General features: G+C 43.9%; 1 protein-coding gene across 1 annotated transcript in view; it reads right to left on the bottom strand.

The window, feature by feature from the left end:
* Positions 1-10,797, bottom strand: part of Anxa13 (annexin A13) — a 29,458-nt gene extending 18,661 nt beyond the window's left edge. Inside the window, exons 1-3 of the mRNA XM_048358638.1 lie at positions 10,672-10,797; positions 10,289-10,364; positions 2,570-2,664 (exon numbers count right to left, since the gene is read on the bottom strand). Of these exons, the coding sequence (XP_048214595.1) occupies positions 2,570-2,664; positions 10,289-10,364; positions 10,672-10,797 (297 nt within the window). The remainder of the gene's footprint in view (positions 1-2,569; positions 2,665-10,288; positions 10,365-10,671) is intronic.
* Positions 10,798-14,663: the final 3,866 nt, after the last annotated feature.

Below are 14,663 nucleotides of genomic sequence, written 5' to 3'. Positions count from 1 at the left end.
GATTGAGTGATCGAGGTTCAAGGTAGCCTGGGCAAAAAGAAGTTTGTAAGACAACATCTCAACCAATACATGGGAGGGTGGCGTTAGCCTGTTATCTCAGCCAAGGGGTAATCGATATGGGTTGGCACGGTGGTCCCTCATTACCATTCCCAATGACACGGAGAGTCACCAGTAAGAAGATTGCAGTCCAGGTTGGCCTGGGAATAAATGAAAAGCCAACCTCAAACTAACATGAAAAGGGGCAAGAGGCATGGCTCAAGTGGTGGATCACCTGCCTGGTAAATGATGTGCCCCCAAGTTTCCCCTCCCCCCCAAAAGAGAGATGTATAAAGTTCCTTCTGCCTCATGGCTGTCACAGCATTTCACATCACACCCTGTGAAGGGAAGGTGAAGTAGAGCAGATAGGGCTTTGCTCAAGTCTATGTGGTGCAGATCCACCTGAGGGTTAGAAATCTATTTTTGCCAAGTCAGTTGGGCATTATGTAGACCTGCCGAGAAGAGAAATACCAGCAGCCTGCCCCTCTAAGCCATAAGCATGAGAACAAATCCTGGTGTGTTTATGTTTTGCTAGGCTAAGGGCTTGGGCTCAGGATACCTTGGCTTCCATCCTGGCTTTTCTGCGAACTAGCTGTGTTACCTTGGATGGTTATTCTTGTTGGAGTTGCGTTGTCCTGGGGACTTAGATTTGATCATCTGTGACCTCCTCCAGCTTTAGGAGCAACTCTTTGGTGGTCTTAGCTCTTTGAAGCCCATCTGGGAACTAGAAAGGCAGCAAGTATTTGGCACAATGTATTGTACCAGAGTGTGTTGGCTTTCTTTACAGCAGATGTGCTCATGTGCTCAGCCCTGACTTTCTTTGGTTTCAGACGATAATTTAAGATGCCTTGGTGTCTGACTTTCCATATTAGTGGAAATAGACATATAAATTGGGGAAGGGGTGGCTAGAGTTAGGTATGTGGACAGGAGGAAAATTCTACCTTGTTCAAGTTCAAACGCAGTTGATCTGGAGACTCATTTATTTTAATAAACAATGACATTGAAGTCTGGTTGTTAAGAGAGAAGAAAAACTTCAAAATCACAGCCAACCAGGCATTTTGTAAGTAGGTAAATAGTTCTGCTGTGATGTTGGATCCTCCAAGAATGAACACTGCCTTCGGAGATAGACGATTTAGCTGAGTTCTGTTCTGTTTTGTTTTTTGAACTACATGTACCATTTACTTCAGTCACTTATACATATAAGATTTACCTCCTTATCTGTACAATGGAAACAATCTCAGCTACTGTCATTTTCCTTTATAGCTGTGTTCTGGCATTATTCTCTTTGACCCCAATAACCAAATAGTGGATGTAAGGGACCATCTTCATTCTGTGTGTGAAGATACTGAAGCAGAAAGGGTGGGGATCATGTCTGTAATCCCTGTTTAGGAGGCGAGATATGAGGATTGTAGTTCGAAACCAGCTCAGGCAGGAAATTCCGTGAGACTCTTACCTCCAATTAACCACCCAAATTCTGGAGGTGGACCTGTGGCTTAAGTTGTAGAGCGAGTAAGTGAGAAAGCTAAGAGACAGAGCCCAGGTCCTGAGTTCAAGCTCTAGTACCAGCATATGCGTACACACGCACACACACATTATTAGTTGACCAATGGCAAAGAAGTAGGCAACCCCCCCCTTCTGTTTATATTTATATGATCTTTATCTCTCCAAATAGTGATTGAAACCATGAAGGTTTTATAAATATGGATGAGATCCAAGGTGCAATGACTAATGTTCACTGTGCATAAGGATAATTCTACTGGCATTAAGAAAAGGTTAAAATTGTAGTCATTATTATTAATGAAGAATCAAGACAGCAAACTTGAAGGCTTCCAAACATAATGACATTATCAAGAGCAAAAAGAAAGAAAGAAAAGGAAGGAAATGCAAAGAAAAATGCAAAGAAATGTAAAGGAAAAAATGGATAATGCTTAAGGAAATAAAAGGTGTTTTGTTAAGTTTCCAATACTAAGAATTTATGAACAATATATGATTTATGATGATGGTTGAATAAATTAAAAGTTCCTGTATAAAGCCCTGATTTTTATACCACCAAGCCATCTATATGTTACTATGTGGAATTAGCCCAAATTGAGTGGAAATAAATGTCTAAGGGCCATTTTTTTTTTTTTTTTTTGCCAGTCTTGGGCCATGAACTCAGGGCCTTAGCACTGTCCCCGGCTTCTCTTTGCTCAAGGCTAGCACTCTGCCACTTGAGCCACAGCACCACTTCTGGCCATTTTCTATATATGTGGTGCTAGGGAATCAAACCCAGGTCTTCTATTCCCAGCCCCAGGGCCATTTTTTTAAAAAAATAGAAACAGGCCATCAAAAGAATGACTTAAAGAGTTTTGACTTTATAGGCTAAGTTTGCACAGCAATTTCAGTTTCTCTGAAGTCTATTAAGAGTTGTAAAAGGAAATTTCAGTTTTTCTCCTGGCCTAGCACAGTCTAGCTTTCAAGATGTTCTCTATTGTCTGAGGACTGTAGAGGAAGTGAGAAGGTCAAGGCTATGGCTTGAGGACCCTGTAATCACCTTGCCGTACTTGGCCTTGTACTTCTGCTTTATTTTCTGCCTCTCCTCTGATGTCCTGCTCGATAAGACTTCAATGATGGCTGCTTCATCAGTTCCTAAAGTGAAGAGAAGAAACAAAACTATAGTGAACAAGAGACAAGAGGCGAGGAACAAGTCTGAGGAAGCCATGTCTGTGGATTAAAGGAGGTCAGTGGCTTTAGTGGGACCAATGGACCCTCTAGGTTTAGTGTCTTATGTAGGAAACTGTATGTATAAAGACATGTAAGTATATATCTATATAATATATAATACTATATATAACTGCATATATACCATATATTCATTATACAATATGTATATTAAAACAATATATATTGCATCTATATTACACATAGTCTGTAGAGGATATATACTATTATTATACAATACACATATATGAGATGGAATGTATCATATATACATGCTATGTATGATAATATACTATATACTGGTATATGTATATTATATGTATGATATATGATTATATGTATAACATAATGTGTAATATTGTTGGGGTCCATCTTTCTCGCCTTGATGGAAGGGGCTTGATGCACCTCCCCCAGCCCTGGGGAATGCGGCCCTGCTACCCCCTCTAGATTGGAATCCAGAGAAACCGGTTGGGCCAACAGCCTTCCAACCTGCCAGCCAGCCGGTCGCCCACCAACCCCGCCCGGGTTCGGTGCGCTCAAGTGACCTTAGCCCTTGGGGGTCAGGTGACAGCTCTTGGCCTATCGGAATCCTGGCCAACCCCCTTCCTTCGGAATCATCTCCCCTTGTCCTTCTCTCAATAAAGTCAGTTCGCTCTCAGAAGCCTACTCCGTGGTCTATGTACGCTAGCTCCCAGGGAAGGATAGCGGCCACATTACCACGTAGGTCACGCGCGCGCCAGGCTGGACCGAACCCCCACGTCTCACTCTAATTTACCTCCTGGTCGGGAGTTGGGGGAGAGGACGTTACGGAAGGCAGGAAGAGAGAAAAAAGAGTCCGAGCCGGGAGGGGAGAAAAAACCCCAACATAATATTATATGTATGATATGATTATATGTATAATACATGATATTATTTAGTGCATATCATATATGAATATTATATAATCTATAATATAGTTATATGTGTATCTGTGTATATTTGGTGATACTAAAGTTTGAACTCAGGCCTCATGTTTGCTAGAAAGGTACCCTACCTCTTGAGCCATGCCTCAAGCTCTTTTTTGTCTGTTATTTTTTAGGTAGGATCCCTTGATTTTGCTTTAATATTTTAGCCTCACTTGGACCCTATCCCTAGCCCTTCAAGCCATCTTTTGCAAAGATACCATGGGGATGTAGGAGAGGCACTGCCCAAGGGTTAGAGACCTTTGTTCTGGTTTTGGTAGAAACACTAGATTTGTGTCCTACAATCATCTTGAGGATGGTTTCTACATCTTCAGTCTAGGAAAGACCCAGTTGTTTGATTCCAATTGGAGAAAGAGAAAATTCTAGGCTGAGCTAACTTATAAAAGTAGCAAGGGTTAGCTTGCTACTCAGGAGGCTTAGATCTGAGGATCACAGTTCAAAGTCAGCCTGGGCAGGAAAGTCTGCCAGACTCTTATCTCCAATAAAGCACCAAGAAAGTTGGAAGTGGAGCTGTGGCTCAAGTGACAGAGTGCTAACCTTAAGCAAAAAAGTTCAAGGACTGTGCCCAGGCCCTGTGAGTTCAAGCCCCAGGATTGGCACACACACACACACACACACACACACACACACACACACACACACACACAAAAGCAAGAGTTAGTTGTCCTACTCATTCTGATAAGATTCCAACACTGTTGTTTACCTTGTTCCTCTCCATTCCCTCCTGGAGCTCATCTGTGTAACCTGTATCCTATTACTTATTCTGTGATGGAGTTTTGAATTTCAGAGTGCCAGAAATCTCACCTCAAAAGCATTTCCTTTTCTCATTAGTAGCACTTGAACCTTCCCCCTCCAGTTCAACACAATCTCCTGCCATTGGGCTGCTTTGTCCACATCCACCTGAGGCCTAGGGGTGACACCTACACTCTTGCAAGAAGCCTTCCTGCCTCCCTTAGGTGCAGTGGCTAGACTGGGATCTGGGATCCATCCTGGCTTCCCCATTTCCCGCACTCCAACTCCATTAGCCTTTGGCTTCCAACCTTTCCACCTGGCTTTCTTCCAATGTAGCATCTTGACTCTTAGATGAGCCCATGGGACTTGATGGCCCTCCCTGTACATCACTTACAAGTTCCTGTCCATTCATTCTAGAACTGTTATGCAGTTCCTAGAGCAAGCCGCACTTCCCTTCCCACCTGTGAGTCTTTGCCACAGCCATTATCTCTACCCGGGACACATTTATAGCTGATTTTCACCTTCTTTTCCACTCCCAATTCAGGACTCAACTCACCAGGTTTTTCTAGACAAAGAGGACGGCCCTCTGTCTATGTTCCTCACATGGTCTGTTCTCCATGGCTCTGCCACAACACACTGCAAGTTCCATAGGAGCAGGTGTTCTTTACTGTCATATGCACACAGATATGCCTGATATTTTGGGGGGACATGTTGAATTAATGAATGCATATATATGTATATGCAGACATATACACATATGTATGTATAGAGGAATGAATGGGAAGTTTGTATTCTGCTGTGATGGAATTTTGTTCGCATTCCTGAGTTGCATGTGATACTCAGATGGCCTGTCTTCAGCAAGGACCAATAATACACATACTACTCTGATGCAACATGTATCACACATACAATAAAACATGCATTACCGGGGCTGGGGATATAGCCTAGTGGCAAGAGTGCCTGCCTCGGATACATGAGGCCCTAGGTTCGATTCCCCAGCACCACATATACAGAAAACGGCCAGAAGCGGCGCTGTGGCTCAAGTGGTAGAGTGCTAGCCTTGAGCAGGAAGAAGCCAGGGACAGTGCTCAGGCCCTGAGTCCAAGGCCCAGGACTGGCAAAAAAAAAAAAAAAAAAAACATGCATTACCCACATCTGGGTAATCAGGGAAACAGTTAATTAAAAAAAAAAAACCAAAACATTGAAAAAGACTTCTTTTCTGGAATGTTCTTCCTAGAACGCTTTTAAACCAGAGAGACCAGAGAACCTAGTAGTCTTGGAATGACTAGTCAGCAGCCCAAAGGTGTGGGCAATGACCCCATGATTTCTCTCAAGCCCTTTGAGGGCAGGTCTCAGGTTGATCCTGGGAGTGGTTTCTGCTACCTCACCAAGAAGCAATTTGCTGAAAGGTGACCTCATTCTGCATTTCACAACACATAAGCAGTTCACAATAGCAGCACATGCTGGTGACCAATTTCCTGTAAACATCTTACAATGGTTTGAGGCACTGGGACCAGTCCCCAGTGGTTCTGGAAAGGACTTTCAAATGGAGACAAGACAGACCCTCAAGCTTGGCTGTGCATTAGAGGCTGGGGAGTAATTACACAGTAGAGGTCAGAGCTGGAGTGATCTCCCTCCCGAGAAGTGCCTGGGGCCTCTGTGGTTTGCTTTCCTAGCAATTTTCTAAGAGGCTACGGAGCGTGTTTTAGCTGGGCAGAGGCCACAGGGCTGAATAAACAGTCAGAAGCAGTGGCAGAGGCATGACTTGTCCCTCCATAGCCTGGATGAGTTCGGGAGGCTGTGGTCCCAGTTCAAGGGTCATTCTCCATACCCATACCACTGGCCAGCCTGCCCCTCATTACCTCCTTGGAAGTAGGGGCACAGCAAATGCCAGCAAAAACATGAGCAAGGAGGATCTTGCCGGCCTGTGCCCATCAAGTCCTTTCCTTGCTCCCTGTATTCATTTCTCGAGGCTGCTGTATCAATGATCACAATCCTGGTGGCTACACACAATAGCTTCTTCACAATTCTGAAATCCAAAGTCTGAAGTCACAGGGTCAGTAGAGCCAAGTTCCCTAGAGGCTCTGAGGCAGAATCTGTGAATAGCAGCTATCCCAGTCCTAGATGTGTTTTGGGCACACAGTCTTGGAGACAAATGTTGCCAACAGTACCATTCTGCATCCATTTGTACTTACAGATAGAGGGTGGGACTCTAGACCATCAGCTAAATCAGAGATCTTTGATGAACCCTAGCTCCCAATGGCTCGACTCTCCTCTCATGACCTGCAACTCTATGACCTTGGAAGAGATATTTAACCTCTGAGGGACATTTAACTTTGGAGTATCATGTAAGTGTTACAACAATGTTAACTTTATAGAGTGGTTAAGAGTACTAAACAGGGTGATGGATATGTGGATACAGTGTGGCACTGGGAATACAGCAAGTGCTCTACAGAGAAACCAACATGGTTTGACCCTGTGCAGGTGGCTCCTGCCTGTAATCCTGGCAACGTAGGGGGCTGGTTTAGGATCATGGCTTAAAGCCAGACTGAGCAGGAAAGTCTATGAGACCTTTAATTAACTGGCAAAAAGTTAAAAGTGGATGTGTGGCTCAAGCAGTAGAGGGCTAGCTTTGAGCAAAAAACCTAGGGAATAGTACCTAGGCCCTGAGTTCAAGCTCCAGTATCAGCACTGAAAACGAACAAACAAGCAAACATTATCAAACAACCACAACAAGAAGAAACCAGTGCAATTTTGGTCCTGCTTTGTGGCCACATTAAAAAACTGAAAGAACACTGTGACTCTGATATTCAGAAGACACTCGACCCGTGTGTTTTAAACTACATTGCTATGGTGGGGGCCTCACAGCCAAGTGGCAGGGAAACTTTGCCTGCTCGGAAAGTCCCTGGGACTCCACAACTATTGAGCAAAACTCAGTCATAACCATCCTGTTACTTTAATGAAAAGACCTCCAACAGCTCACCTCCCAATTCAAGATTAGGCATCAGAGGCTGTGAGCAGGGAGCAGAAGTATGTCTGAGTATTCCTCTGATGCACTCCCCCAAACCAAGCAATGGTTCATTCTATCACTGCCACTGTGCTCTTTCTTTCCCTCCCTTCCTCCTCCCTCCTTCCCAATCCTCCTCCCTCTAATTTTTCCTCTCCTTCCATTTTACTTCCTCTCTTTGTCCCTTTCTCTTTCCTTCTTCTCTATCTCTGATTCATCCAAGAGTATTTCATATATAGAAATCCCTCTTCCAGCAGAAAATCTCCCAGCAGATTTTCTCCAAATCCTACTCCTTTGGGCCTTTGCAATATTTCTTGGTCAAGGCAGACTATTCTTCATATGGAAACAAAATACATCTACTTAGAATTTGCGCTGTGGATCCTAGCTTTTCTCTGGAGTCATAATTGATGGTTATATTTATTCTAGTGTAGCATCTATTCCTAGAAAAGCAAATCTCTACTAATATCCTTCTAAGTGAAAAATCCAATGCTTATTTATGCAAAGACACCATGCTAAGTTAAAAGCAACCAGATATAAAGGGCCACAAATTGTATGGTTTTGTTTATATGAAGTGAGAAGAGCAGGCAAAACCTTAGAGACAGGCAGATTAATGATTGCTTGGGGCTGGAGGCGGAGGTTGGGGGGGTGGAGGAGGGAGGGATTGCTAAAAGGCTTGGGGATTTTTTTTTAAGAGGCAATGAAAATGTTCTAGGATTAGTAGTGATGATTGCATTTTGTGCATGTATTAAAAACTCATAGAAGGTTGAAGTCTAGGGTTATGAATAATTCATTGAGTTTTTTTCAATAAAATACCCTGGGGACTCCAATGGCCTTTCTCAGCTGATAGTGGCACTGGGTAATGCCACCCCAATCTCACTTCCACCCCTCTGTACAACAGCTGTGCAGCTTAGGTGAACTAATTCTAATGCCTCTAGATTTGTGGTATTTCGAGTGAGTGGCAAGAATAGGATCAATCTGTGTTCCTCATTAAGTGGCTTTGTGACTTGGAGAAGGTTAGTTAACTTATCTGGATCTCAACTTTCTCATCTGAAAAGTAAGTTTTCATGAGGATAAAATGAGAATAAGACCTCTATGAGATTTTGCATATAAAGTGCCTAAAAACTTGAAAATTGCCCAATACATGGAAAATAGAAGAAAGATCCAGGAAATGTCATTAACTTGTCCCTTGACCTCTATGTCCCCTCAATGCCCTCATTCACTCTTCTTCAAAACCTCTGATTCCTGTATATACAGGGTCAGTCTGACATCCATTCCCCCTGCCTACTTTCAGGCTATAGGATAAAATTGAAGTGTGCTGCAGCCATGAGAAACCATTGTCTCCCTACCAAAAGGGGCTCTCAGGGGAAGTCAGTGTGTTCCTGAATATTTCCCCCTCCTTTGCTACTCAGGGTATATTCCACATAAGCCTCACCCTCCACTGTCAAGCCCATCTCCAGCAGCAACCTCACCCCTGACTCACTGAGCAACGGCAGGTTACCAAGGAAGTTGGTACCAAGGAAGTACGCCTTTAAGTTCTTCACCAGCAAGGCCTATGGGTCCATCTATCTACTCAGCTCCCAATCTCTGCTCCTTCCCTCCTCCCTCCAGTCCAAGGCAAATCCTTCACTCTGTGGTTTGGACTCTACCTCCTTCTGACTCTTTACTTTGTCAGTTGCCTACTTGGAGCCCAGGCTCCTTTTTCATTTTTTTTTAAACTTTATTTTTTTTTTATAATGCTCCTAGGGATTGTGCTCATGTGGCCTCATGTTTGCTAGAACAGCATTCTGCCACTTGATTATGTTCAAGGTCTCTTTGCTGTAGTTTCTTTGCTTGTTTTCCAAAGAGTGTCTCTTCTTTTTCTCCAGGGGTGGTCTTAGACCCAGAGATCCTACCAGTATTTGCAACCCACATCTGTGTGTGTGTGTGTGTGTGTGTATGTGTGCGTGCGTGCATGCATGTGTACACATGTATGCATGTGCGTGCACAAGCACATGTGCCCGCCAGGGCAGGAACTCAGGGTCTGACCTTTGTGCTCAAGGCACTCCACCACTTGAGCCACAGCTCTACTTCTGGCAATTTGGCAGTTAATTGGAGGCTAGAGTCTCATGGGCTTTTTTTGCCCCAGGCTGGCTTCAACCATGATCCTCAGATCTCAGCCTCCTGAGTAGTTAGTATTACAGGTGTGAGCTACTAGCTCCCAGCATGGTTTTATTTGTTTTAGTAAAATCTTACTTCCTTTTTGCCTGATTTGGCTTTGAAATGAAATCCTTCAATGTCCACATCTCTAGTGTTTGGGACAGCAGGGATTGTGGCATGCTTGGTCCTACATTTTTAATTAATTGGTACCGGTCTCCATGTTGTCTACCTTATTCCACGAGGGTCCTGGATTTACCTTCATGATCTCTTGCTTAGGGCTTCACCCACGGCCATAATTATATTTTTTTTCCAGTTGTGACCTTGGCCACTTCATTGCCCTCATTTGATTTATTTTTAAATGGAGTTCCCACCCACAAATCTCACTCTCATCTCACCTGATCCCCCGCCATCTTCCCTGAAGGGGTCTGAGGATTTAGGTAAGATTAGTCCTGTAGGAATTGTACTTCTCAGGAAGTCTCCCTCACCACAAGGTCAAATTAAATATCACCAAAATCTAGCTTCTGTTATATAATCCTTCCCCCCCGCCCCCAAATAAAGAGGCCTGATTATGACCTTGGGACTTCAAATAAAGAGGTCATTAGAATCAACAGATCAAATGTATCTAACAAGTAGACAATCTTCCTGAGAAAGTTGGTTGTAAATCACACTTAGTCAACTTCAAAAATAACTTAGCAAGAGAAATGTTTTTCCATACCCATTCCTTTGCAGGCTTTATACAGTTTCTTTGCATCTCGATCCGCATCAAAACCCTGATGACTTCTTTCCTTGGCCTGGAAGAAAGAATTCAAAAGGTGAATAGATAATACAGTTATGCTTAAATGATCTCTTGCTCATTGGTGGCTAACTGGAACACACAAAGGACCAGCTGTCCCTTTGTCTGTGAGTGAGTGTGGAAATCAGCTGGGCAGGCTCTGGCCCCAGAGTGATGGCTGGTACTCCTTGGGCCTGCTGGCTGTGGGTAAGCACAGTAGAATAGTTTCTTCTGTTCCCAAGGACAATTGCCCTGGCCAAATCTGTAAAAAGTGATTTTCATGTCATCCCCATCTTTGTGGGTCTGTTTAGAAACCAGAGACTCACACAGTAGGCAATGTCCTCACTGGTCCCCTGCTTTTGCAACAAGACAAGGGAACAGGGATCGGCAGCCAAAAGCTGCAGCTTCTCGAACTTACTACAGATTTGTTGACTGATCTGGATCTTTGCCATCCAGACAAGGCAGAAATTCATTTAGTTTGTCAGAGATACTATATGAACCAACCCAAGTGTAGCTGTTGGCTTTCAGTGCTCATAACACAGGTGCTAATGTGTCAAAGTTACTCATGTCAATGTTATGAGTTGTACATTATTTTTCTTTCCATTAACCTACCTTGTTTTTAACTTAAAACCATTTTTAAAAGGAAAGTTTTCTTTCTAGAAATCAGTACCATTCGCATGAGCTATAGATAACTATAGAAACAAATGCATCCATATTAAGTATTTAAAGATTATGAGGTAAATTGCAGTTATGCAGCTGGTAGCTTTGAACACAGTTCAGTTATTTGCTTTTCCGCACCCCCATGAGGTAATTAATGCATACATAAGTCATGATTTATTTCCTCCAGTGAAGGCTGGCTTAAGTGATACTACACAAACCACCCCGACTCCATTCTCCCTTCATTCAAAATTGTTGATGTCCAGTGAAAATGAACAGTTAGCCACACAGCCCGGGGGACAGGTCGCTCCGATCTGCCTGGCAGATCTGCCTTGCTGTTCTTTTGAGAGATTGTCTCTTTCCTCACTCATTTGGTCGCTTTGGGCTTGGTAACCGTGAGATTTGAGTCACATTGCCCCGTCTTTGGTCACCATTGTGGGCACATGCCCTGTCACTGCGGTTATTGGTTTAGGAGTGGGGAGATAATCCAAGAAGAATCAGCTAGCCTTTCCCTTGCTTAGAATCCTGAAAGAAGTATGTGTTTTCTCCTACTGGTGTTTGGTGCCCATCTTGTCTACCCCATAAGGGGAGGGAGGAAAGGAAAGGGAGAGAGAAGAAAGGATGGGAGAGAATATAACATCCTCAGATGTAGCCCCACTGATATTCTTTGCACTTTCCTGTTCATTAACTCCTCAAGTTCCTCTTTGGCTGAGTGAATGTCATCAGAGCCCCTCCTTTGAGTTTTGGAGCATGAGGGCAGGGCTCATCTTGAAACAAGTTGAGGGAATTGTCTATCTTCCAGAAAAGGAAATCTAGTTTCTGTCAGGTGAGAGACTTCGAGCGAGGTCTACAGGATGTGGGATTGCATGCAGCTTAGCTGGCCAACTAAGGGGCATGCTGTGCACAGTGCAGCGTCCTGCCTGCCACGCCAGTTGTATCTAGGCCTTCATGTTTGGGAAGAGGGAGGACAGATCCCTTTTGCCTTATCCAAATCATCTGTGGGTATGAGGTAGCTTCATAACATGTTTGGAGGCTTGCTGGCAGGACCAGTGACATCATTCGCAACATGAAAGTGGAGAACTCCTTGCTCTAAAATTGTTACCCATCTCAACATGGTGACTGCAGAACAGTAAGCTAGACATGTGACCCTCCTGAGCATGGAGCCCTATGCTCAGGCTGTGTGCTGGTGGAGCTCATCCTGCTTTAAGGCAAGTTCTGGGAGCGGTGTTTCCCCGTGAGCGGAAGCAGCAACCTCAAGGGTGTCTAGTTCTAGTTTTTCATAGGAAGTACTGTAGAAGGCTTGAGAAGGAAGGCTGAATTGAAGGAGGATGGCAGAAATCTGCTAACTAGCCTGTTCTCAAACCATTCTATAAGTCATGTCAGTCTCATCAGTGCAGAGAATTTGGAGGGACTTAGGACCTGTTCAACTTCACAACTGGTAAGGGGACACTGAGACACAGGGCTCTGAAAGCAGCTGTGCCTTGGAGCCATGGAGGTCTGGGGTCATCCTTACCAAGCCTAGTGCTGGCCAGGCAGCTTTTTTGTTCAAGGACAGCTTTTCCTCTCTGAACAAAGAAGGTAGGAGGGACTGGGAATATGGCTTAGTAGTAGAGTGCTTGCGTAGCATGCATGAAGCCCTGGGTTCGATTCCTCAGCACCACATATATAGAAAAAGCCAGAAGTGGTGTTGTGGCTCAAGTGGTAGGGTGCTAGCCTTGAGCAAAAAGAAACCAGGGACAGTGCTCATGCCCTGAGTTCAAGCCTCAGGACTGGCAAAAATAAAAAACAACAACAACAACAACAACCCAAGAAGGTGGGAGAGCTAGCAGAGGCTATATGGAGACTTATCTGAGATGAACCAGGACAGGTATGGCTGAGTTGGAGCCAGGCCCAGAACCAGGGCTTTCTGACTCTGGCAGATCATTGCATGACACAAACATCACAGTGTTATGGGAGGGGAGAGTGGGAAAAGGCCTTTGGAACTTGGGCAGTTTGCTTATCCAAAACCTGAGTAGATAAGTGTAATATGGCTCAAATCACTCTGTTATCTGGGGAACTCAACGGGAGAGTCCTGGCATGGAGATGACCTTGGGACTTAGATTCTTGATAATTTTTTTTTTTCCTGACAAGTAATGTAAAATAGAGTCCTGGCTTTTTGTGGGAGCCACCATTAACCATGGTGGTTGAGTTTCGAATGCACTTAAGAAAAAGCAGTCTCTTTGATGTCAGAGCAAAGGATTCAGAGATAATGATGGTGATGAGGATGCTGACAAGAGCTGAGAGAGAGAGAGAGACAGACAAACAGACATGCAGGCAGGCAGATGGACTCTGGAAGCTTTTTCATCTGGGTGACTGGGGTTGCATCTGCAATTGTCTATATTCACAAACTATTTACATCTCTGATGCAGGGGTGTCCTGTGGCTCCTTCCTAGGTGCTGGGAAGAGCCTGTCTTCTCTGGTCTCATTGGGGACCCAGTAGTTCATGTGCCTGCTTTATTGTTCCTAAGAGGGGCAGCTGGCTTGGGGCCCCAGGCCTGTTTGCCAATCAGGAAATAGTGCTTTAGAAATCTGAAGTGACAGAGCAGGACTGCCATATGCCAGTCAGATGCAGAGCTGGTGGCAAGGGACTCTGGCATGGGCCTAGACATACTGGGGAGACGTTGGGTGACTACCTGGAGACTCTACTTGCCTTCAGCCTCCAGGCATTGGGGAGGCAGAACAACACACCTTGCTTTGTTTTGCTTAAGAGTACTCAAATTGACATTCAGAAAACAAAGATGGCACAGGAGATTAGACACCAGTACTAGTGGTTATCAAAGTCTGGACTCTAAGCCCAACGGAACACTGCTTTGAATGTGCTTCTGCCCCTTGGTAGCTTATGAACTGGGGCCATTCACCTGTGAATGTGGTTTCCTCACCTGCGGAAGGGAGGCAGTGTTTGCTTTGCAAGGGTTAAACGCATGCATGAGATAGCGCTGCTGAATTCCCACTGCCCACTTGATAAGAAGCTGCATCCACGTTAATTAGGCCTTCCCTGATTCTCGGCCCATCACTTTGCTTTTGGTTTTATAATGAGATTTGCAAAAATTTGCAAACTGTTGTTTACAAAATGATATTCTTAATATTTCCTAGAGTGATATTTATGCAGATTTTAATGATGCAGATCTCTACAAGTTTAGAGGATATATACACATATATGAAGATATGTAAATACACATATTTATACATATACATATATGTGTGTATACACATATGTATATACATGTGTGTGGAGGGGCTTTCAATTTTAGATATTTCAACAATTATGAAGCTATTTTTCTAAATAAGCTTGTTTTTCGGGGGCGGGGTGGTCCTGTGGGTTAAACTCAGAGTTCTGAGCTTTCTAGGCAGGAGCTGTACTGCCTATGCTATACCTTCAGCATTGGAGTTATGTAGATAGACAGCTTTCAAACTTCATATATGATATTTAGTATATATACATCTATATGTCACATCACCCCCAACAATATCCTAATTTATAATATATAGTCACTGCATACAGAATAAGTACTTCCTAGTCAAGCTCAATTTGGATCTCAGCTTATTAGTTGTGTGGCCTTGGGTAAGCTGTTCAGTCTCTCTGTGCTGTGATTTCCTCATAGTCCGTGGGGATAATAACAAT

This window comes from Perognathus longimembris, chromosome 12, assembly GCF_023159225.1.
Source record: "Perognathus longimembris pacificus isolate PPM17 chromosome 12, ASM2315922v1, whole genome shotgun sequence".
NCBI classification, from domain to species: Eukaryota; Metazoa; Chordata; class Mammalia; order Rodentia; family Heteromyidae; genus Perognathus; species Perognathus longimembris.
The sequence above is the reverse complement of the archived record's forward strand: the minus strand, read 5'-3'. Positions and strand labels throughout refer to the sequence as shown.